The sequence below is a fragment of the Triturus cristatus genome, chromosome 6 (genome assembly GCF_964204655.1).
Source record: "Triturus cristatus chromosome 6, aTriCri1.1, whole genome shotgun sequence".
Lineage (NCBI taxonomy): Eukaryota > Metazoa > Chordata > Amphibia > Caudata > Salamandridae > Triturus > Triturus cristatus.
In genome coordinates this window covers 614,534,484-614,559,108 of record NC_140589.1, presented here as the reverse complement: position 1 = coordinate 614,559,108, position 24,625 = coordinate 614,534,484, and the positions used below count along the sequence as shown (strand labels likewise).

General features: G+C 43.4%; 1 protein-coding gene across 4 annotated transcripts in view; it reads right to left on the bottom strand.

Moving 5' to 3' along the window:
- ORC3 (origin recognition complex subunit 3) overlaps positions 1 to 24,625 on the bottom strand; it is a 293,597-nt gene that overhangs the window by 5,209 nt on the left and 263,763 nt on the right. For 3 of the 4 annotated variants that reach the window (XM_085611093.1, XM_085611094.1, XM_085611095.1), the window contains 4 exons: positions 22,520 to 22,617; positions 4,758 to 4,899; positions 956 to 1,072; positions 13 to 92 (listed from right to left, as the gene is read on the bottom strand). In XM_085611093.1, the coding sequence (XP_085467219.1) occupies positions 13 to 92; positions 956 to 1,072; positions 4,758 to 4,899; positions 22,520 to 22,617 (437 nt within the window). Of the gene's footprint in view, positions 1 to 12; positions 93 to 955; positions 1,073 to 4,757; positions 4,900 to 15,223; positions 15,349 to 22,519; positions 22,618 to 24,625 lie in introns of those variants that run through there. The other variant, XM_085611096.1, reaches the window with a different exon arrangement.

Sequence of the window (24,625 nt, the reverse complement as noted above, 5' to 3'; positions counted from 1 at the left end):
AATCAAGGATACTGGATAACTTCATCCACTTGGTCAAGGGGTTCAGATTCCTGGTCTTGTCCATCAGCTGCAGTCACCACGGTTGCAAAAGCCTTTAAACAAAGAATACCTAGTGTTATAAAATGCTGATCTTTTCTGTGGAACAAGTTATTTTACTGACTTTCTACCAGTGTGTATTCTAGAAAACAACATACAATTGCTGAAATGCTAAATATCTTCTATGCCTGTGAATTGAGGCACTGCTAGTAGCAAATATGTCTTCCCTACAAGATAAAAGGACACCGGTTTTGCATGGAGCACCTAAAATGCACCCTGGGTCATGTGGTGAGCAAAACTCTGCTATGAGGTTTTCAAAGCACTGGTATATGTCTCTAAATAGTAGACTAGCAGAGTTTTCCAAAAAGTGTTAATGTATACATTTTAAAATGATGGCTAAATACAGGGAAATAAATCAATAAATCAGGTTGGAAAATAAAGCGTGGATTTAGATTACCTAGCACTTGATTTATTCTTTCACCCCTAAAACCTACCACATTGTGCGACTACGCAAATGAACAAGATGTGCACAAGAGAATCTAGAGTTAGTACCGTGGATCACCATGATACCTCATACCACACTGAGTGCATCATTGAAGTAGAAGTTAGAGGGACAACTGTAACAGAACCTCAGGGCTTGGAGCAACATCTGCTCGTGAGACATTTTTCAGAAGCCAGATGGTACGATGTTTGTGATTTCTTAAAAACAATTACATGACAAACTTATTTACTTTATTTAAGCATTTTTCCTTTGCAAACCCCCTCAATATTGGGCTGAACCCAAATAACGACTACAAGTCACATCGCTTGAATTTCTCCTAGTTTCTTGTTTGCCTCACTTACCTAAATACTAGACAACAGAAACAAGCAATATTTAGCAAAACAGCTTATGGCTTAGCAAGGGTTTCTATTTCAATACCTCCAGCCAGTCGTACAGGTTGATCAACCTTCCACATTCCAGATGAAGTTTATAAGCGATGCATATATCTGGAGCTGAATGGGAAATGGAGCCTACAACACTTTTCAATGCATCATTCTGTAAAGCAATGGAAAGAGCAACAAAGTCTTTAGAACAACAGACACACTGTTGTTGGCTCTAAATGAAGCACAAAGTAGATCTGTAACACATTTGAAATATTTTCCAACTCCACTAAGGATTGTAGTAAGGAGCTTGTGAACACAGTAGTTTTTTCACAAATGAGCTTCAAATAGTACAAGAATGTCAACCTTCCTCTACCTGCTAAATTATGTTACCTTAATAGATATTATACAGAGCTCTATTGCCATTAACATGGACTTGTATGATGCTAGGATACTGGTCCCTTCAAGCCCAGATCTAAAGACTGGAGTATTCTTTTCAACGAGTATTAATCAGTAGGTCTAATGCAATTGATCTTTTGTGTATATATTATGTGTAACGTGGTTTTGAGGTTATAGGCAATGGTTTTTATCGTTTGCTATTCTGGTTGTGACTTATGAGCTTGGTGATAACCAACTATATGGAATATTTGAGGTTTGTTGTAATAGTTTGGTCTAATATGTTCTGTTGGATGTTGTCTATTTAATGGAACTTTTTTTTTTTAGCATAGAAATTGCTAAGCACCAGATGCATCATCTGTATAGCTTTGAACAACTATGTGGGAGAAAAAACAACAAACTTCTCAGGAGTGCCCAAAGGGTTACAAATTCTGGGTATTGGTCGCTGACATGCTGAAGGAATTACCAAGACCCATCTGCCCAAATGGGACAAAATCAGAAAAAAGTGCAGGCAGTGGCTATGATCTGAACAAAACAACCCACAGTGATCAAATCGCTAGATGAGGTCCCAAGTGCAGATGCACATTCATGGAATGGTCTCAGGCAAAGGCAATCGCTATGAGCAGAATTAGGAAAGACCAAAAACTAGTGGAGGTTATCAGTGCGCTAGCTGATACCAGGCCTCCTTAATGTGGTGCTCTCAACTTGAGAATGTGAAATGCTACTGAATACTAGTCTATCATTCTTTATGCTCGGAATGATTACCTCTGTATCAAACTATCTCAACATACCATGTGCACATTATTCAATATGTGCTGTATTTATATTTGGTTATTTGTTGAGTGCACTGTGACCAAAATGGTATCCTGGCACTAGCTAGACCCATCAGTAGAGGTACAGAGAATGGAAGGATGTCCTTATTAGAAAGACTGACGTTTAACCCGATTGTTAGTGAGGGAAGAGCCAGGTTTTAAGAGATTTTCTAAACTTCAACAGGTCAGTTTGAGATCTTACCGAGACTGGCAGTTTGTTCCATAACTGAGCCGTTTTCAAAGTAAAGGCGGTCCTCCATGTCGGACTTTGTTGAATCCATGTTCTTGGACATATTTAAGTGTAGCCGATCAAAGGGGTATATTTTCTTAGTCTGGCTTGTGGAAGTTTTGGTCCTTTATACTGGAGTGCGTTAAAGACAATGCAGAGTGATTTAAAAATAATCCTCTGTTTAATAGGCAGCCAATGGAGATCTTTAAGAGCACCGGAGGCAGAAGAGTTCCAGGGTCTGTTTAGCGTTAATTTCGCTGTGACTGTCTGAATGTTTTCCAGTTTCTTTGATAGGTAACTACGGGCTCCTAAAAGGAGGGCATTACAGTATTCCAGCCTACTTAGTATGACACCTCTAGAAATCAGGGATCTGGCTAAGACGTTAAGCGTTGGGTACAGTTTCCTGAGGATGCGAATCATAGCGAAGCAAGTCGCCGCAACTCCATTCACATGCTTTTCCATAGAAAGGTCCTCATCTAGGATTACTCCCAAGTTCCGGACCACTGCTGAGTTACCAAGCGGGGTTCCGTAGGTAGAGGCCAAATATTGGGAGGTATGGATACTGGAATTTTGCTAGAGGAGCAGCAAAGGAGCTCAGTTTTGCTTCCGTTCATCTTAAGGTAGTTTGCATTCATCCATCTAAATATATCCAAGATACAAGCCTGAAAAATGCAATACGAGTTCACCTGATTTTTTGGTCACTGGGCAAAGAGAAGAGCCCTGAGGAACACCACTTTGAATTGTTCTAGATACAGAGAGATATGGGGGCATGGCCACAGCCTGGCAACGGTCATCGAGGTAAGACTTTAGCCAGTTTAACATCTGTCCTCCAACACCCGCTGACGATAGTCTAGTCAGAAGAGTGCAGTGATTGACTCTGTCAAACGCGGCTGATAAGTTGAGCAGGACCAGTACTACTGGTTGTTCTCTGTCTGTTGTCCTGCGTATTTCATCAGTGGCACAGATCAACATGGTCTCTTTTTTCCATGACCAGGTCGAAAGCCAAATTGCTCTTCTTCTAGCCATGATTGGTCTTCTAAATATTGGGACAAGATTTTACTAACATGACGCTCTAATATTTTTATTGGGAAGGGTAGAAGGGAAATTGATCTAAAGTTGGACTGACGGGTCAGCCGAACTTTTCTTCAACAGCGGCTTGACTAAAGCCCTTTTCCAGCAATTAGGCACAATCTCAGTTTTAAGGGATTGGTTACAAAGTTGTAGGAGGGGTCCTGGCAGTTCGTCTTCCCATTTTATCCATTGCTTTGGTGGAAGGACTTCAAGAGGTGATCCTGACTTAATAGATCTATACAATAACTCAAACGCCTAAATAGAGAAAGGATCCAGCCCGGTCAAGGTGGCTGACAGGAGGTTTAATGAGTGTGGCATGGCAAATTGAGATGGACTGTTGGCGTTAGGAATAGAGATATTGAAATGACTAGATTTATCAATGTCTTCTAGACTCATCCTAATTTTACTTTCAAAGAACTCTGACAGGTCGTCACATAATTGATGTATTTTCTTGCTTAAGACGGGAAGGGTTTCTAGGCTCAATGAGTATTTCAAAAATCTTTTTTCTGATTTTTGCTGTCAGTATACTACTGCATTGAAATTTGTGTAAGTCTTAACTCCCCCTTCCACTAAGGATGCATTAGCTTCTTATTCTGTATTGCTGTTTTAATGGTAAAGAAATGTAAACAAATAAATAAGTGAAAGCATCACTGTAATGGTAAAATGGCAAATAGTGGAGACATGCTGTTGAGGACTTATTGGTCACATCAAACTGTGGCAAGAAATGTGACTGAATAGTGCATATTGTTTTAATAAGAAAAATCACTCGCATGCTTCCTAGCTTAAAAAACTTTGGATTTTTCAGGGGAGGTAGAGAAACACAAATAAAGCAAAAAATTCCTGCTGAGAGTTGCGACGCACTACAACTAGGTGGTTTTAAATGCTGATCTAAAAGTGAAGCGAAAGGTACATTTCTGGTAAACCATGCATTCAGTGTGTACTTTTAATCACAAACATTGAGTGTACTAGCCATGATCAAGTAATGTGCTCTACACTGTGAAGGCTTTTGCTTGCCTAGTTCGGTAATGTCATTTCATTGTGTGTTGGTTTCAACCAGAACACCACCATTGTAGGAACTGGATCTTTTCATGAGAGCTGGAAGAACAGTCTTTGCAGTCTTGCCCATCAAGGATCGCAGCTGATGTCCATATAACACACTACTTAAGAGTTGGGACACTGCGTCAGCATCGCCACCCTCAGTCTTGAAAATGAACATGCAGTGGATGATTCAAAGTGAACACCATACATGTTTGTTGTGAGTTGTATGAATGAGGATGAACTTGTTTGTGACACGAGTCATTATCGACCCCATCCACTATTCAACAAAAGAAAAAGATGGTATATTCCATTACCTTCAAGTAGGAATAGGGATTGTTAAGAGCTGTGTGAAGAGCGATTCGGGGAGCAGCGTTTAGGTGCCTGCGAAGGGTAGCAGCGCCACTAAAATACATCACTTCGTACAAAGTCCGCATCTCTGGTGGAACGAGGTACTTCCTGAAAGAGAAGGAGTTAACACTAGTGCATTACACTACCTTGTGGTCTTTTTACTGCCTAAACAGTCCAACACCTACATTTTCTGCTTAAGTCTTTCTTCCATTAGGGCTTGAAATTGATGTTCGGTGAAGAGACCTAGTAAAGCAACTTTTCATTCAGTGTTTCACACAACAGGGGAAGCCTCTGTACTAGTAGTGGCTGCTCTCATGACAGCAGGGCCGGGAGGGGTATGCGGTGGAGGGGGGAAAGGACAGATAAAAAAAACCTTACCTTCTCCTCGCCATTCTCCTTTCTGCTGAGGCTCCCCGTCTCTCCTGCGGCCAATCCCAGCGCTTCTCTTATGCATGAGAGAAGCGCTGGCATTGGCCTTCGCAGGCTTGTTTTCCGTTATTCTAGCCACCCTGCAATGCAGCTTGAGTTGGGGGAAGACGTCAGTGCGCATGACGGTTTGGCCGTCCGGAGACAGCTGGCCAAACCGGCATGCGCACTGAGTGCAGTGCCACCACTTCTCTTGTGACTGGCCCCCACGCGATGGCCCCACCCACAAGACGCGACAGGAAAGGAAAAATAAAACTATAATAAACCAGTTTTATTTTTCAAATTTTGAGGCCACTGGAGGGGGGACCGAAGCTCCTATGCCATAAGGGAGGAGCCGCCACTGCTCAGTGCAATCTTTTCCATGCGCTTCTGTTGACATATGAATAGTACTCTGAGATGTACGTCCTGGAGGAAAACACGCTTTGATAACATGTAGGTGTAGTCCTTAAACTGCCTCAACTCTGATTCTTTAAGGCTACACAGGAAGAGGCAGACTCAGTAAAATTGGTTAGAAGAGCGTGCACAGTAAAGCCCCTTAACGATTACTGAGGTAATTCTGATGGGATTGGTAATTCTCATTACTACCCGATTACAGGGGTTTTAGATTTTCTACAGTCAAAGTCTCCAGGTGAATTTCCAGGGCACAATAAGTGCTGCAGGCCCACTAGCATCATTTAATTTACTGGCCCGAGTACCAATTGTACCACTTTACTAGGGACTTGTAAGTAAATTAAATGGGACAACTGGCTGCGAGCCAATTTTACCATGTTTAAAGGGGAGAGCACAAGCAGATTAGCACTGGTCAGCAGTGGTAAAGTGTGCAGAGTCCTAGAGCCAACAAAAACAAATTCAGCGAAACAGGAGGAAAGAAGGCAAAATATTTTGGTCTGACCCTGCAAAGAGGGGCAGGTCCAACAGGTAGGTATCAAGTATGTTGTGAAGATAAAGGGCACGTTTTGCATCAAGTTGTTACAGGCCAAATCCAGAGTAACCTACATGACATAACTCTGCTATTCTCCCACTGCTAAGTTGAGCTATCTGTGCATCCTATAATGAATAATTAGTATACAAGGCCGCAAATTACCTCCAGTCCAGCTAGATCACCTGTGCTGAAATATAAGGGTGCTTTACTCTCTTCCCTTCTTTATCTTGCATTTCTAAGCAGTACAACATATAATCTAGCATGAGTGCCTTTCTCAGAACCTAAATATGGGCTCTCAACAAAGGCATGGGATGATTTTCAGGAGCAACTATGCACATTTCTAGCAGGGAAAGCACTCCAAGAAATCTGTGGACGCTTCTTATCATTATGCAGAATGTTCACTTTAATAGCCAATGGAAATGGAAATTCATTGCTCCCTTATAAACTACATTTTGCATCCAATTCCCACTATTGTTACTAAACACCACCTATATATAAAAAAATGGAAGCAAGAAAGAATATCAAATTGGATATTACCAGGCAGTCAGAACTCCTTTCAGAGGGTATGGGGCATGCAGGGGACACTGGGCCCAACAATGGAGGTTGAAGCCTGTTACCCCTAATTTCCAGGGGCTCAAACTACTATTGATCCCGCTCAACTGGAACAGGCACTCTTTCTTCACTTGACTCTCAGTGGTAGCTGTGGTTGAGCAGTCAAGGCTCCTTTGGGAGGATGTAGATACAGGTCAGTGAACTTGACTCATAACTCAAGAGTGCAAACAGTATGAACAATACATCAATGTCCAGCCAAATACCAGCTTTTATAAGCAAGTCGTATTTCATTTATAACTCAACACATGCAAAGAAATGCGGCATTCAAATGCAACAACACAATCCCCCTTGAGGTCGGGGCTCTAGTAGTTGTCCGATGAATCCCTCTCCCATCCTCCTTTCTGTAACAAGTTCAAGGTTTTTTCGCATTCACTGGTGGTCGCATAAGGGAATACTCAAGAGTTCTCCTTTTACTCTTTTAGGCACTTAGTCAAAAGTGAGTCAGTGGCAGTTCCCCTCACAGTGCGGGTCCAATACTTTGTGGCCCAAATCCTTAAGTAAATGTCGGTACTGGCAACCCCTGCTGCCATACGGGGTTGTTATGGTATGGGGTTTATACAGGCACAGTGTTGTAATTTACTTGTATTCTGTGTGCAGGGCTATGTCAGTGGTTGTCCTGGTTACAGAATGTGAGTCTGATGGTTCCATGACAGGCTGGCATTCTGACTGAGGAGACACTGGAGAGCTGACCTGTTGGCTAGTCCTGTCGGTGGTTGAAGATAATAAAGTCTTCCTGTGGACAACAATCTTTCTCTGGATTTATTACTGGCGACGAGTTGCTTGATTGGGGACAAGCCACAACCACCGATTCCCCTGCGAACCTACGCTGGATGGATTAATGATTTGGTCTAATCTTGGGATTCAAGGAATTATCCTAATACAGACCACAACTACGATGTAGTTTCAGCGAAATTTGGATCATAATTGGATTTTTCTTAAAGGACTTGTGACTCGATATTTGATAGTAAACGGCTGTTTGCTTACTTTCAAACGCCTCACGAGGCCATCTCTACGCGCTGCTGACTCCATGGCAACCCTTCTTTACACGCGCCTCGTCCTTCGATCTCCGACTCAGCTGTGAGTTCTAACGTTCAAGCGTGGCGGCCATTTTGGCTTGGGCTATTCATCACACCTCGCGTCAGTGAGCGTGGCAGCCATTTTGGATTGGGTCATTAGTCTCACCTCGCGTTTTGCCCTTCTCAAGAGAATTTTCCTCAAATCACATCAATATCGGCATTATCATAGCGAGGAAACTTTAAGGTGAGTCAGCTGCCTTGATTTTTTTTTCTGGGTATTTTATTTAAGTTGGATATTAATTGAAATATGGCCACTTCCACCAGCATGTCCCAACCCCCTGCATTTTTATCTGAAAAGGGTGAACCCCTTCTTCCTTGGAAAAGGTGGCGGAACTTATTTGATTCTTATCTTGTGGCAATTGGGGGAGAAAAATTCTCTGCTGTACGGAAACAAGCCATATTATTGCACAATCTAGGTGTTGAAGGCAGGAACACTTATGACAGCATGGATCCTCTAACTATTGGTAGTGGAGATGGAGAACCATCAGATGTCTATGAAATGTCCATGACAATGTTAGAAAGATATTTTGGACCGCGTATAAACGTTGTTTTGGAACGCCATAGATTTTTCACGAGGGTTCAAGGTCCTACAGAACGTGTTGGAACTTACGTTGCTTCTTTGAAGACATTAGCACGCACCTGTGACTTTGGCGAATTGTCGGATTCCTTGGTAAGGGATCAACTTGTACGGTGCACAAATAGTTCAAGGGTACAAGGGAAGTTACTGTCTAAAAATCCCTCACTGACTGAAGCATTCGCAATAGTGGAAGGTGTTGAAAACACTTCCTCCTGGGTGAAAGAAATTAGGAAAGACAAAGAAGATGGTAACCAAACCCATAATGACAATACGAAGAGAAGTCAAGGAAGTGTCCACTCCATGGCAGAGTGTGACGATGAGACTGATTTCCCTGAGGAAATGTCATTGGGATCGAGGAATAAAAATACTATGAGGAACACACAGTCACATGTCGCAAGTAGTAAAGACATGGACATTCAACAGAGAAATGAGCGTGATCCTCGGCAACAGCATGTTTTTGATAAGGAGAAGAACAGCAATGACATTAGGAGAGTACGCTGTTATAGATGTGGAAGCTTTTCACATTCCTCAAGTTTTCCTAACTGTTATGCCAGAGACTCAGTATGTTTAAACTGTGGTATCAAGGGGCATTATGCACGGGTTTGCAAATCCCCTAGGAAAAGTCATAACGTAGAAAACCCTTCTGATATGATTCGTACTTTAGTTATATCCAATATTTCAGAGGTGGAAGACAAGGTGGATTCGGGAAGGGTCACCATGCCTTTTTGTGACGTTTCTGTTGATGACAAAGACTTCACAGTCATGGCTGACTCTGGCTCACCATTCACACTGATTGGGAACAAAATTTGGGATGAAGTGGTTGGGTTAGACAGAATGATGTTACAACCTCCGGACATTGCTCCTTTTAGTTATGGTGGTTCCCGTGTGGACATTGTTGGATATGTAACTGCTAAGATTGGATTTAAACAGAGGGAAATAACGGGCAAAGTTTATATTGCCGTAAGGGGAGACAATCTTCTGGGGTGGAGGCATCAACGTGATTTGGGTATAATTTTAAATCCCAATGCCACTGACCCGAGGGATCAAGTCATGTTGATGGATGAGTTGTGTGAGAGGTTGAATGGAAGGATTTCAAAGATTGATGATGAGGTCAGTAATGAGAAATATGTCAAAGACTTCCCGGAAGTATTTTCGGATACTCTTGGTTGTTTAAACGGTTTTGAACATCGGATTATTTTGAAGAGTTCAGCTAAACCTTGTGTACATAAGGTACGCAGGGTGCCAAATTTAATGATGGAACCATTGAAGATGGAACTTAAAAGATTGCTAGAATTGAAGGTGATTGAGGAGATTGAAGCGTCAGAGTGGCTGACCCCAGTGGTTTTGGCACCCAAGGATGGTGGATCAGCAGTGAGAATGTGTGTGGACTTGCGCGGATTAAATGAATGGATCTGGGTAGATCGGCAACCTCTTCCTAACATTTCTGAATGCATCAGTTTGTTGAAGGGGGCCAAGGTTTTTAGCGTGTTGGACTTGTCCTCCGCGTATCATCAAGTTAAACTTCACAAGAATTCCAGGCATCTAACATCTTTTGTTACTCCTTTGGGGGCTTATCAGTTTTTGAGGATGCCTTTTGGTTTGGCTTCGGCCGCAGCTTGTTTCCAAAGAATTATGAAGATGTTACTCGGAGATCTTCCTAATGTCTTGTTTTTCCAGAACGATATTTTAGCTTATGGGAAGTGTGAGAGTGAGCATGAAAGGGTTTTGAGATCTGTGTTGTGCAAGTTGAGGGAAAGAGGGCTCACTCTTAAGAGAGACAAGTGTCGTATAGGGTTGAAATCTGTGACTTATCTGGGACACGTTATTTCGGGAGAGAGTATACAACCCAAACTCAAGTTGGCAGATAGTATTGTGAAGGCCCCTGCACCGCAGGATAAGGAGCAGGTTAGGTCTTTTCTGGGCATGGCGGAGTTTTACTCCAAATTTGTGAGAGGGTTTGCTAGTGTGGTTGAGCCAATTAGAGTTTTACTAAGGAAAGGGGTGCATTTTGTTTGGACACCAGAGTGTGAAAAAGCTTTTGAGTTAGTTAAGTCAGAAATTGGAAGGATGCCCACATTAGGTCATTTTGATGTGAAATTAAGAACCATTCTTACAACTGATGCGAGTCTCAAGGGACTGGGAGCAGTACTTTCGCAGGTGGAGGATGGTGTAGAGAAGGTTGTGGCATTTGCCTCCAGGGCTCTCAGAGATGCGGAGGTTAACTATTCTTGTATTGAGAGGGAGGCGTTGAGTGTGTTTTGGGCTATACATCACTTTAAGTTTTATTTATGGGGAATTCCTTTTGAAGTAAAATCTGACCATCGCCCTCTTGTTCAAATTTTCTCGTGTCATCACAGTGACCATTTGACTCCTAGGCTTAAGAGATGGAGTGAAGGATTGCAGGAATTTAATTTTCGCGTGCACTACATTTCTGGTGTGAGTAACAAGTCAGCTGATTGTTTGTCTAGGTTGCCAGCGAGTGGCGGAGAGCTGAATGATGAGTCTGTGAATGTGAATTGGGTGATGGAAGATCCGCTCTCTGAGGAAGAGTGGTTGGCTGGTGCTGCTAAGGATGAAGCTTTTGTTTCCCTGAAAGAGATTGTAGCTAAAGGCTGGCCAAGCTACAGAGTTCTTGATCCTGTTGTGGAACCATACTGGTGTGTTAGGGATGATTTATCTTTTTGTGGAGGCAAATTGATGAGGGGAGATAGATTGGTTCCGCCTAGTGTTCTCAGGGATAAGGTGGTTAATCTGGCCCATGAGGGACATCTTGGGAGAAGTCTCACAAAAGCACGTGTTAGGGAAAGGTACTGGTGGCCAGGGATGGATCGAATGGTGGAGTCTGTTGTTAAAGATTGTCATTTATGTGCCATCAATGACAAGTCTCATGTGACCAATCAGGTTCCCCTTTCACCTGTGGATGTGCCAGACGCAGTGTGGACTAAGTTGGGGTTGGACATCATGGGTCCGTTGGAATTAATGCCTCATCATGAGAGGTTTGTTGTACTTTTGGTGGATTACACTTCAAAGTGGGTGATTACCAAGTGTATGGCCACGGTCAATTCCAAGTCAATAATTGAGTTTCTTAAGGATGTTTTTATTTCTGAAGGGGTACCCAGGTTTCTGGTTACAGACAATGGTGTGCAGTTCGTTTCCCAGGAGATGCAAGTTTTTCTTGAAGGTCTAGGGATAGTTCATCAGAAGACTGCATTATATTCTCCACAGGCCAATGGTCTCACGGAGAGGATGAACAGAGTTGTCAAGAGTTGTGCTCAAAGGGCGCTTGATTCCAGGGCCTCTTTGAGTGAAGTGTTGAGGGAAACCTGGTGGGCTCATCGAACAGTTCCCAATGCGATTTCTCAGAAGTCTCCTTTTGAAGCTTTAAGGGGGAGGTTGGCAGTTTCTAAGTTGAACCCGGTTTGGCTTCCTAAATGGGTGAGTAAGGGTGTATGTGAGGAGGAGAGGAAAACCAGGCTTTCTGAGTATCAGAAGAGATACAAAGTGCGTTATGATGACAAGAAGTCCATGAAGAAGAGGGTATGGAATGTTGGTGACAGAGTTTGGGTGAAGAGAGTGAAACGTTGTCATAAAGGGGTGTCTAATCTATCAGGTCCTTTTGTCATTGTAACAATTAAGAAAAATGTTGTGACCTTGGACAATGGCTGTACTTGGAGTATGTCTAGGTTGGTTAAGTCTAATGGCACAGGTCCGGGTACAGCCAGTGTTCATGGTTGTGTTCCAGAAGAAAGAAGTGGGGGTTTTGGGAGTTTGAATAGACGGAGGCAGATGCCTTCAAAGTTAAAAGATTATATTTTGTATTAGTGCTATTTATTTTCGTGTGTTCTTTAATTTTAGTTGTTTGTGTAAATGCTAGAAGTATTGCTTTCCTTTCTTAGTTCTTGCATCTTGCTTTCTGGGGTGCTTGGAGTTCTTTTGGTTGTTTGTAAAGGGGATGTGTTGTAATTTACTTGTATTCTGTGTGCAGGGCTATGTCAGTGGTTGTCCTGGTTACAGAATGTGAGTCTGATGGTTCCGTGACAGGCTGGCATTCTGACTGAGGAGATACTGGAGAGCTGACCTGTTGGCTAGTCCTGTCGGTGGTTGAAGATAATAAAGTCTTCCTGTGGACAACAATCTTTCTCTGGATTTATTACACAGGCTCTCCCAGCACATGCGCCCCTGCCCAGACAGTCACAAATCTTGGCCCTCCTTGAAGAAGTAACTTTACCGGTGGCCCCTTTGGGATATAGGGTCACAACAGCACAGTGGTACAGGCATAGCAAGACCCGCACAAAACTCACCACATGGCTCAGTCTTCCGCAGCCCTCTCCTGGCATACAGGGTTGCCAACACAATTTTGTACACAGACTATGGCCCAATCGGTGCTCAGTCAAAGCCTCACAAAGGGAGTCCTCACGGTAGGGCTCCCCACTGGACCTTGCTCCTCCATCAGTCTCTTCTTCCTCATTGGGTATAGTGGTTGTGGCAAGCAGGCAGGTGCTGGTGCTCGAGGGCAGGTGCATTGGCTTCCCTCTGTGATGTCCCCTCTCCTAGCCGCAAGATGAGCAGGCCTTGCCCCTCCCCCCTAGTCCTGGTCACAGACAGAAGCCGTGCAGACCTTCCCCTTCTCACACAGCCTGTTGCGACTTAAACTATCCCCTCTGGAAACCCAGGTTCCTCCATACAATGTACCACTGCAGGGACATTCACAGCACACTTTCTTTTCAGCACTAATACCTTCACATGTACACATGCATTCAGCACACACACTCAGTCTGTGTGCACTGCTCAGCACTGACACTTTTCTTTAATTAGCCAGGGTGTATCATTTCAAAATGCATGCACTGCCAGCACACACAAACAACGTGCACTGTAAAACTCTTCAACCTTCATGTATTGTACTTCTAGTAAACACTCCCACACTCAGCAAATGCTTTATCCACACATGCATTGCTCAGCACTACATCTCTCACGTAACGTATCTCTCTCAGCATACATACACTCAGTTCAAATACTAACCACAAATTCACTGCACAGTACTGCTCCATCTTTGTACTGTACCCTTCCTAGGCACACATAGAACTAATGCGGTGTCACTACTCCTGCGCTATGCAGCACTTCACAGCTTACCTGATGTAGGCCAAGGGTGATTTAAGCACACAGAAACGGAACCTTTAAGAAGGTGAGTGAGCTTGGAGGCTTCACTACAGTTAAACAGGGTAAAAAGGCCCTGTTCACTACTACTGATCACTACAAGGTATGCAGCCACCACCATGCTCGTGCTGCTTAACTCCTGGTGAAGACGGTAAGCTTCACCACTAGGAGTGTAACGCTTTGTGTGACACACCCGATCCAACAAGAGCACAATCAACCGCATAAAAAAAATGTTCTAGCCCAACCTTTTTTGTTTGTTTTGCAATTCAAAAGGGGGCGGAAATGAGGAACATAAGATGTAATTTGTGAAACAATAATGCAGCACCAGAGAATACAGTTCAAAATAAGGCAAAACATTGGCCAATTGGCAAGCTGAGATCCTCCCAAAAAAGAGAGAAACTTGGGGGATGAGGAAGGATAATAACAAGAACACATAGGTCCATAAATACGTGCAAGACAACAAAGAAAAAAACAAGATAGGGGTCGAAAGAAAAATTAAAACATGGTAAAAGAGAAAGAAGGAAAAGAAAGAAATAAGCTGAGAGTCCATACTATCTTGGCCAACCATGAATCTCAGGTAGCGTCTGTGGGACAGCTGGAAGAGCACATTGTGGCATCTTGGGTGTTAGTGTTATGTTTCTCTAGCACCTGATTATCACTTGCCTATGGTGAGGTTGTAGGAATGCTCATTCTGTTGCCTAGGTTAGAGAATGTCATGTGGGTAGAAGATTCTAACTACTGTGGCAGTTGGGAAGACAAACTGTGAGAGTATCAGAGGTGGATGTAGGATTGGATGGGTCCCAATGTATTCCATGAATAAACCTGTTTTCATCTGAAGAACTTCTCTCTCCTAATGATTTACTTCGGCAGTGAGAAGAATCTCACATTGGCGTAGTCGGCAGGTGGACTTCAAAGGGACCCAACTCCCACAACGCTCTGTTTCACCTTTAAGGTACTGTGCTCACTCTGGGGGCTGGGAGCGTTCGCCGTGAATGTCTGTGGTATCATAGTTAAAATCGTCACGGGCTCGCCCTTGCAGTATAACTTTTAAAATTTCATAATGCGAAGAGGAAGAATGCTTCGTTAATGAAACATCGTTTTACCAGGCTACAACCCTGTGCTTTGTGGAGGAGATATGCCTGTTGGAACTCTGCAGTGCGTTTTTAAAGTACTGTGTTCATAACTTCTGGGGGCTGGGAGCGCTCGCCGTGAATGTCTGTGGTATCATAGTTAAAATCGTCACGGGCTCGCCCTTGCAGAATAACTTTTAAAATTTCTTAATGGGAAGAGGAGAAATGCTTCGTGAGTGAAACATCACTGTACCTGGCTACAAAGCTGTCTTTTGTTGGAAGTCTCAGGTTCAAGTGGAGTTCTCCTCGTGTTCCGACTGTTGCTTGGCAAGAGATGTTCATCCGTTGAGTTTGCGGAGCGTCTGGTGACGTAATGGAATCTCACTCGGGGATTCAGTGACTGACGCTGTCTTCGTTCTTCCTGTGCGTCATCTCAGGATTCCTTCAGCTCACGCATGCGCTATTATGGATTCAGTATTCGTTCAGCTCACGCATGCGCAATAATGGATTCAGTTGCTGCTCATTAGGACTGCACCTGTGCTTTCTACGGAGTTCGTTCACTTAATGCGTGTTTCAAGCTGTTTCCACAGAGAGGTGTCTTTATGCCTCTACGATCGTCAGTTTCACTATTTGAAGTCTAGTTTCATTATTCGAAGTGTGTTTTTTTGCTTTGCTTATGGATAAAACGATCGTCAATTTTCTATTTATTTTTCTTCTTGCCTGTGGAGGGAAACGATTGTCAGTTTCTTCGCATTAGGACTACGTTATTTTCAGCTTCATTCAGGGTTCGTGAATAACAGTGACATTTGATACATGTTTCTTGAAATTTTTCTGATTCAACGCTGCCATCTGCTGGTCAAACTTGTGAACTGAACATTTCATTCTTTGGTGGTTTATATAGTTAATAGTTCATTTTCTTTTAATTTTCACTTCATTTCTCTGTGATTTTAAGGCTCCAAATTGGGAATCTCTTCCGCAGTGGGATACTCATTTGTATAAGAATGCAGAATGTGACTGCTCCTCCATTTTTTTTGTCTGAACCTGGTGAACCATGTATCAGATGGAAAAAATGGAAGAAGGTTTTTGAGCGGTATGCTAAAGTCTGTGGTGCGAATCTGGGTGCAGAGCGGAAAACTGCTCTTCTCCTACATTGTCTTGGATCTGAGGGTCAGGACGTGTTTGATCATCTAGCAGATCTTACTGCGGTGGAAGCCAGGGGTCTGAATGAATATGATGTGTGCATTAAGAAGTTAGATAATCATTACTTACCAAAGGTTAGTACAATACTGGAAAGGTATCAGTTTACCAAAAGGTTGCAGAGTGATGGTGAGTCAGTAGAAGTGTATGTTACACAATTAAGGAAGCTGGCATCATCTTGTAAATTTGATCAATTGTTAGAGGAGAGATTGAGGGATCAGTTTATGTTGGGGTGCAACTTAGAAAAGGTTCGTGAAGAACTTTGGCTAAGAGATGAGCCTTCTTTAGATGAGGTTTTACAGGTGGCTAAAAGAATTGAACATTCTGTAAAGTGTGTTGATACTTTGAAACGGGATGTGAAAGTTTCTGTTCAGACAGTTAAGGAGGGTGTTGTAAGTAAGGATGTGATGAGAAGAGATGATACTGTAAAAAATAATCCAAAGGCCTTTGTGCCGAAATGTTTTAGATGCGACAAATTGGGACATTATGCCAATGATAAAAAATGTCAAGCTCTAAAGGCGATTTGTGCTAAGTGTAAGCGCAAGGGCCATTTAGCTGTCGTTTGTAAAACAAAATTTCCTCCTAGCATTGTCAGAACTGTAGAGGCAGTCTCTCGTGAGGAAGATTTTGTATGTGGTCAAATTGTGGTTCAGGTAACTTCTGATGTACAACAAAGTATGAATGAAGAGGAAAGGACTTGTCCTTTGGATGTTATACAAGTCGAGGGTGAATCTACAAAAGTACTTTTTGATTCCGGTGTTAAAATTACCATTGTGTCTAAAGTGTTCTTTCAAACAAAGCTTGCTGGAAAAGTCAAATTACTGAAACCAGATATACGACCTTTAGCGTATGGGGGTGAACCTATACCTCTGTATGGGTATTTTCTAGGTTTGATTGAATATGGTGGACGTTATATTGCGGGTAAGGTATATGTTTCTCAAAAAGGTGATAGCATTATCAGCTGGTTTCACCAGGCAGATTTGGGAGTCATGTTGGATCCAGGGAGTCCCTCTCCAGTCATTCTTAAAGAGAAAATTCAGACAATTCATTGTGATGCTGATGGACAGGTTGTGAGTGACATCAAAAGGAAATTTTCAAGAGTGTTTAGAGAGGAGTTGGGGTGTCTTAAAGGTTTCAAATTGAGTATACCCCTGCTTCCCAATGCTCAACCTTCTACCTGTAAAGTAAGGAATGTACCTTTAGCGGTCAGGGATGAGATGAAGAAAGAACTTGAGAAGCTCAAAGAGGGTGGTATAATTGAAGAGGTTTCAAGCACTGAGTGGCTTGCTCCGGTTGTTTCTGCGCGCAAGGCCAATGGATCTTTGCGTTTGTGTGTGGATTTAAGACAGCTAAATAAGTGGGTAATTGTGGATAGGTATCCTCTTCCCAACATATCAGAGCTACTCACTTTACTTGGTGGAGCTAAGGTTTTTAGCACGATTGATTTGGCCTCTGCGTATCACCAGATTGAGCTTGAGATGTCATCGAGAGATTTAACTTCTTTTATTACGCCTTTTGGGACCTTTAGATTTGTTCGGATGCCGTTTGGGTTAGTGTCGGCGGCATCTGTGTTTCAACGGGCAATGGAGAGAGTTCTTGATGGGTGTGATGGGGTTTGTGTCTACCAGGATGACATTTTGGTGTTTGCAAAGGATCACGAAGAGCATAGGAGGATTCTTTATGATGTTTTGGGGAGACTTGAAGATGCCAATTTAACCATAAAGTTGGAGAAGTGTCATTTTGAAACCTCCTCGATTCATTATTTGGGACACACGATCTCATGTGCAGGGATCTCTCCGAAGCCAGAGTTGGTTAACACGATTTCTCACATGCCACCTCCATCTTCTAGAGAGGAGCTTATGAAGTTTTTTGGGATGGCTGAATACTATAACAAATTTGTAAAAGGTTTTGCGGAACATTGTTATAGTATGAGAGCTCTGTTGAGGAAAGGTGTAGAATTCAATTGGTCTCGGGAGTGTGATGAAGAATTTATTAAGCTTAAGGAAAAACTTCAAAATGCACCTAATCTTAAGGGTTTTAATCCTTCTAGGGCTTCTGTGATAACCACAGATGCGAGTGTAAAGGGGTTGGGTGCGGTGTTACAGCAGGAGGGTGAGAAAGGTTTGGAAACCATAGCTTTTATTTCTAGAGGTTTGAAAGATACGGAAACGCGCTACTCAGTAATTAAGCGTGAGGCTCTTGCTGTGTTTTGGGCAATCCGTAAGTTAAAGAAATTTTTGTGGGGTACAAAATTTTTGGTCAAATCTGATCACAAGCCTTTATGTGAGATATTTTTGAAGAAGGGTATTGATCAGATTTCTGGGAGAATAAGTAAATGGGTCATAGCTCTTCAAGAGTATGACTTTCAAATGAAATACATCCCAGGTATTGAGAATACTGTGGCTGATACTTTGTCTAGGCTCGTTGGGGAATCTAGTGTTGAGGAAGACATGGATGTTTGGGATGAGAATGATCTGCATGTATGTTTGGTTACTGGAGGTATCATTGATGAAGATCAGTGGCGGATTAAGCTGTCTCAGGATCCTGTTTTATCTGAAGTGATGTCTCTAATGAAGAATGGTTGGAACAAGAAGAATGCTGGGTCTTTGGAAACTACAAAGTTTTGGGGTGTGAAGGATGAATTGGGTGTGTGTGATGGTGTCTTGGTTCGTGGTACACGTTTAATACCACCATTTGAGGTCAGAAAGACTCTAGTAGATATGGCGCATGATTCGCACTCAGGTATGTCAAAGACGAAAGAGCGACTTCGTGCCACTTATTGGTGGCCTGGTATGGACCTACTTGTGGAAAGGGTTGTTAGAGATTGTAGTGTTTGTGCAGCCAGTGAAAAGTCGAAGTTTGTTCGAGTTCAACCCATGATCATCAGGGAACTTCCAAGGGGACCTTGGAAGGAAGTAGCTCTGGATATTGTGGGTCCTATTCATTGCAATGGACAACAGAGTTTTATAATTGTGCTTTTGGATTTATTCTCCAGGTGGCCTGAGGTACAGTTTACATCTGGGATACAAACTTTTCATGTTATTAGGTTTCTTGAAAACCTCATGAGTAGAGAAGGTTTTCCAGAATCTATACTGACAGATAATGGGGTGCAGTTAGTCTCGAAAGAAATGGAAACGTTTCTTAAGGATAGAGGCATAAAACATAAAAAATGTTCCCTGTATCACCCGGAAACCAATGGAATGGTTGAGAGGTTTAATAGGGTCATCAAGGAGACCATTTCTTTGGCAAAAAGTTCTGGGAAGAATTGGAAAGAACAAGTTTTGAAGAAAGTTGATGACTATAGGTTGACTCCACACAGCTCAACGGGTCAGTCTCCTTTCGTTCTTTTTAGAGGGAGAGCTCCTTGTACTCGGGTGGAACCTTCATGGGTTCGACGTTTAGGTGAAACTTTTTCTAGTTCTTTTGAGAGTAATGATGAAGAGTGGAGAGAAAAAGAAAAGGGTAAATGTTTGGACAGGAAGGAAAATTTTGATGTGAGGAAATCTGCCAAAGAAACGAAAGTTAATGTTGGAGATAGCGTGGTTGTTAGACTTCCCGGTTCAAAAGTGAAGTTTTCAGAGCCTATGCAAGTGGTCAAGGTATTTAATAATGCGGTTAGGACTCATGATCATAAGATCTGGAACTTGGGGAGGATTTTTGTATGTTCTGATGTAAAGGTGGACAAATAAAAAGGGAAATGTTGACAGATGATGCTGTTCTGTCTGAGCTTCCATGTAAATCTGTTAAATGACAAAGGAGGCCTGAATATTTAAGAGTTTATTGTACATAATGTTTTGTTGTGTTTTTTTTATTTTTATTAACGGGGGAGGTGTGTGGCATCTTGGGTGTTAGTGTTATGTTTCTCTAGCACCTGATTATCACTTGCCTATGGTGAGGTTGTAGGAATGCTCATTCTGTTGCCTAGGTTAGAGAATGTCATGTGGGTAGAAGATTCTAACTACTGTGGCAGTTGGGAAGACAAACTGTGAGAGTATCAGAGGTGGATGTAGGATTGGATGGGTCCCAATGTATTCCATGAATAAACCTGTTTTCATCTGAAGAACTTCTCTCTCCTAATGATTTACTTCGGCAGTGAGAAGAATCTCACACACATGAATGTGAACGTAAGCTTCCTGCAGGTCCAAGGCGAGCATCCAGTCATCTGGATCAAGGGCAGACATAACCTGGCCAGTGTGAGCATTTAAATTGATCTAAAAGAGGATGATGGCCTCTGTCCTTCTTCGGCAGAAGGAAATAGGGGAGTAACAACCCACCCCTTTTTATGAGTCCAGCTACTTCTTGATGGCCCTTTTTGACAACAGAGCTTGCACCTCTTGCAGTAAGATGGATAGATGCTCCTGGGAAAGACCACCCTGGAAGAAAAATTTTGGATACTTCCTGCCAAGTGGTGGTTGTGTGTCTCTAAAGGTAAAATAAAAATGCTTAGAGACTGGTGCAGCAGGGGTGGAGGACTGGGAAGCCTTGTGCAACTGTTGACCTAAGTGCTGCCTGCTGATTCCCACCCCAAAAGGACAGGGGTGACTGCTGTGGGAACAGGAGGTTCTAGTGTCTCCTATTTGCCAAACCTCTGAAGCAGCCTTGGATGGACCCATGCTGATGAGACAACAGTGTGACAGGGGTCGAAAGGCCCAAGAAATGCACTGTAGCCTGGCTTTCCTTGAAGCATTCTAAGGCAAAATCAGCGGTATCGTCAAACAAGGAGGATCTATCACAGCCATATCCATAAAAGATGCCTGGACATCTCCAGATAAAGCTGTGGACCGCACACACATGCATGGAGATGGAGCACCACACTAGTGACTACTGCTTGCCTAAACAATCTATCACATCAAAGCCAGCACTAATTATGCATTTGGTCGTAGTCTGACCATCCTGAAAGGGTTGAGCCAATGAGGCCCTAAATTCTTTCGGGATCGCCGGCAAGATATTGCTTGATATGTCTCAGAGGGAATGTGTTATCGGCCTTGTAAGCAAGCTGTGTTTACCGACTTCAAGCCGAAGCTGCCAGAAGAGAACATTTGTTTCCCAAATCCCTCAATATTTCCTAACCCTTTGTTTGGGAAGGTCCGGGTTGTAGGGAAGAAAATGGGGTTCACCATGCTGGTGGAAGCTTGGTCCCCTTGATTCAATGGAGCAGATGATGCATCAGAAAATCATGGTCATCGCGGGCTGGTCTGTGGCATCTAACCCCTCGCTGTCCACCGGTGGGCAAGAGCAAGGCTTAGATCAGGTGCCCTGAGTATCAGTTAGCGCTTCATTGAAAGGAAGTAAAAGCCCAGGAAACAGGCCCAGGCTGCAGGACTTACATAGGAACATTCATTTTAACCTCAACAATAGGCATTTGTAGGTCTAGGACCTCAGCAGCACATCAAATTACTTCGGTAAAGGAATCGTTCTATTCTGTTGGGAGCCCAATAGGAGACAACAGTCCTGTATCAGAGGAAAAATCAAGCCCATTGGCCTAATGTAGGACGATATATAAACTGTCATCATCATAATATGGGAGTAAATCGTCACCATCATCCCTATTGCCATCAGCCAGAGAAAAACTTTTATCTGAATCGAAAAAAGAAAAAACAATGTACCCTGGGAGGATGGCTCCATGGTAGTGGATGTATATTGTCAGAATCTGGTCGCATAGGAACCGGGCGTTTTGGGAGGATTTGGATCTCAAACCCAGCTGGGGTCGAGATAAATTCGGTTCGGGGTCAGACATCTGTTTCGGCACCAGATCCCCTCTGGAAATGTCAGACGCTGCATCAATAAAAGAGGACCCAGTGCAGATCTTGAAGCTGGAATAAGAACCCACACCAGAGGCCTTTCAAACCCCAAGGTGAGTTTGAGGGGCTCAGGTGATGCAGAGGACAGATATGCCGGCAGTGATCCAAATTGAGGACCCTGCAGACCCTAGAGGTGCAAAGGTGCACTGGACTGATCCAGAACAGTGCCAAAAATACACAGCATCACCTCCTTAAAGGCGTTGATTTGCTACGGAGTCGCTGACAGCCTGGGCGCAATGGGATCAATTGCAGAATTGGCTCCTCAAGCTGAGATTAGGAGCAAGAACGATTGCCACCTTGACTGCTTGTGACTTCTCTTTTAACAAAGAGTGGAAGGACAGTGTCGAGTGCAGTTTTGCCTTCTTGTGCTTCCTTTTTGAGTTGGACCCCAACTTTTCTGATGACTTTGACACACACGGCCATGGAGAGTATTTTTAACAGCTCACACAAATGTACTTGACTATACGACGTGTAAATACCGGTGCAAACGAGTGTATTCATTCTCTAAAATATTCGGATATATTTTACCTCCACTAAATTTGAAAAATATTATGATTAAAGATAGAATCTTACTTACTGTAGGCTACCTTGATAATTCAATTTGTACTTAAGAATCCTTATAATGGCCTATCAGCTAACCCACACTTTAAAATTTTAAATTAAACACCCATGCGTTACATTCTAATTTATTGAAGTTTCTTCTTAGCATTATTCCCTACTTTTCACATAAAAGGATAATATTTACCTTGCCCAGTTTGTACCAGCATATTTGCATAATTTCTTCACATCTTAACTTTACTACTGTTTGCGATTTTGAAATTATGTATAAAAAAAATAATATTTGTGATGCAGGTGCCATGTAAGAAATCAATTGGCGATTGCAAAAATCGTACCTCACTAAACTGTCTATAAAGTCCACTACTTCATGCCGTAGGGCTTCAAACCGGCTCAGTTTCCGTGACCTCCTCGAATCTTTCAACTCCAACAATGTCTGTAAGAGTAAAAAACACAAGATACAACTTTTCAGAATAATCTCCTTGCTTTCTAAAGAACGTCAAGTTACAAACATAAAACAACCATTAGCAAAGCCAACAGGACTTTGTTATATGTCAAAGTGTTTTCTCACTGATTGCTGAGACAGTGTGTGTGTTTATGTGGCTCAGTGAATGCGAGAATGAATCAACAGTTGAAGTGATGACTGAGTAGTTGGATGTATTAAAGAATGAGTAAAGGACAGGTGAAATAACATAAGGCTATCCCACGCAAAGCCAGAGTTGCCCATTACTTATGTTATTACATGCTAATAACAACCACATAATAAAAACAAGCATTGGCATAGTCAATAGCTTTCTTAAAGCTATAGTATAGAGCATTGCAGCTGCTGTGCAGCATGTTGAAAAGTTTTAATAAAAAAGTGTTAAACATTTGTTACGTTTCAGTACCGGGCTACGCTCCGAGTGGTAACGGCTGGGGGCACAGAGTTCTTCAAAACCCCACAAGAGGCGTCTGACTGGTTAGACCACCATGATGGAGTAGAGCAGCCACGGAACCCAGCGAAAGGAGGACGACGAGGAACACACTCGAGGAATCAGAGGGCTAGGGCAGAGACTCTGGCGCCTTCACAGGAGGAGACACAGCTCGAGCGTCTGAACGCGATGCAAGTGGTGGCCAGGATCAGCGGTGGAGTGCAGATCCAGGACCCTCCTGAAGACAGCGAAAATGCAGCGGACACCAGCTCTGAGGGTGGGTCCAGCGACTCTGAGGCACAGAGTGAGTCACTCCTGACTGTCACACCGCAGACGGCGGACAGAATCATCTAACGGCGAGAAACAGCGGACTGGGATGTGCAGGCCTCGAGTGTTATGAGGCGCTCCTTCTGTTGCATTCAGGTACCGGGGTAACTAAGGGGGGAATGCTGTGGGGAAGACCTCTGTCATTGCAGAGGGGGATGGCGGCTGCAGAGACTGGGAGAGCTTCGACGTAGCCACCCCCTGGGACTGATTGATCGACCTGCAAGCAGTCACTTGTAGACTTTCTAAACTAGTTTGGATGGGGTTTTTTTTTCCCCTGCTTATCCAGGGGAGTGGGAGTTTGGGGACAAGTTTATTGTTGTATTGGGGGGAAACCTTGAGTTGGAGAATGTTGGATACCATGCGGGTTCAAATGGGGGAAGGGCGCAGTGGGTGCCACTCAGACTGGGAGATGATCAGACCACGGTAATACTCAACAATGGTTGACAAACAACACTACAAATACATGTCCTGGAATTTCAGGGGTATGCACACTATGACTAAATGCCACAAAGTCCTCTCATACATCTGGAGACCGGGAGACCAGATAGCTCTCCTACATGACACACCTAACACAAAAGGAGAGGCAGGCAGAAGGTGGAGAGGGGAGCTCTTCTACATCACTTACTCGGCCTATGCGCGAGGGGCATTAGTGTGGGTCCAAGCGGGAGTCCCGTTAAAGCTGCTAAACACAGTAGTCGATCCAGAGGGCTGCTACGTGGCCATCGAGGGGCGACTGGAAGGCTGAGAAATTACCATGATTAGTGTATACGCCCCAAACGTAGATCAGCCTGCATTCTTTGCGACGCTAAGCCACAAATTAGCACAGTACCTAGCCGGTACTGTTATAGTGGGGGGCGACTTCAATAGTGTAGACGACGTGCTTCTGGACAGGTCCCACCTCAGCTGCCAACATCCTAGGTGGCATGCGCTTCCCATGCTTTCACTACTTGGCGACAGAGCTGGGGACTCTTAGATGCATGGCGAACCCTAAACCCGCAAAGTAAGGACTACTCCTATTTCTCAGCAGTCCACGAGGTGCATGCACGACTGGATGCCCTTTTATGCTCAGTAGATGCTCAATAACATGTCACGGCTGCAGAATATTTTGCGCGCACCATTTCGGACCATAATCCGCTGATTATGTCCCTGAAATGGACGAACCCGCCAGCGGCGATCCCTATGTGACGACTTCGCACGGACACGCTG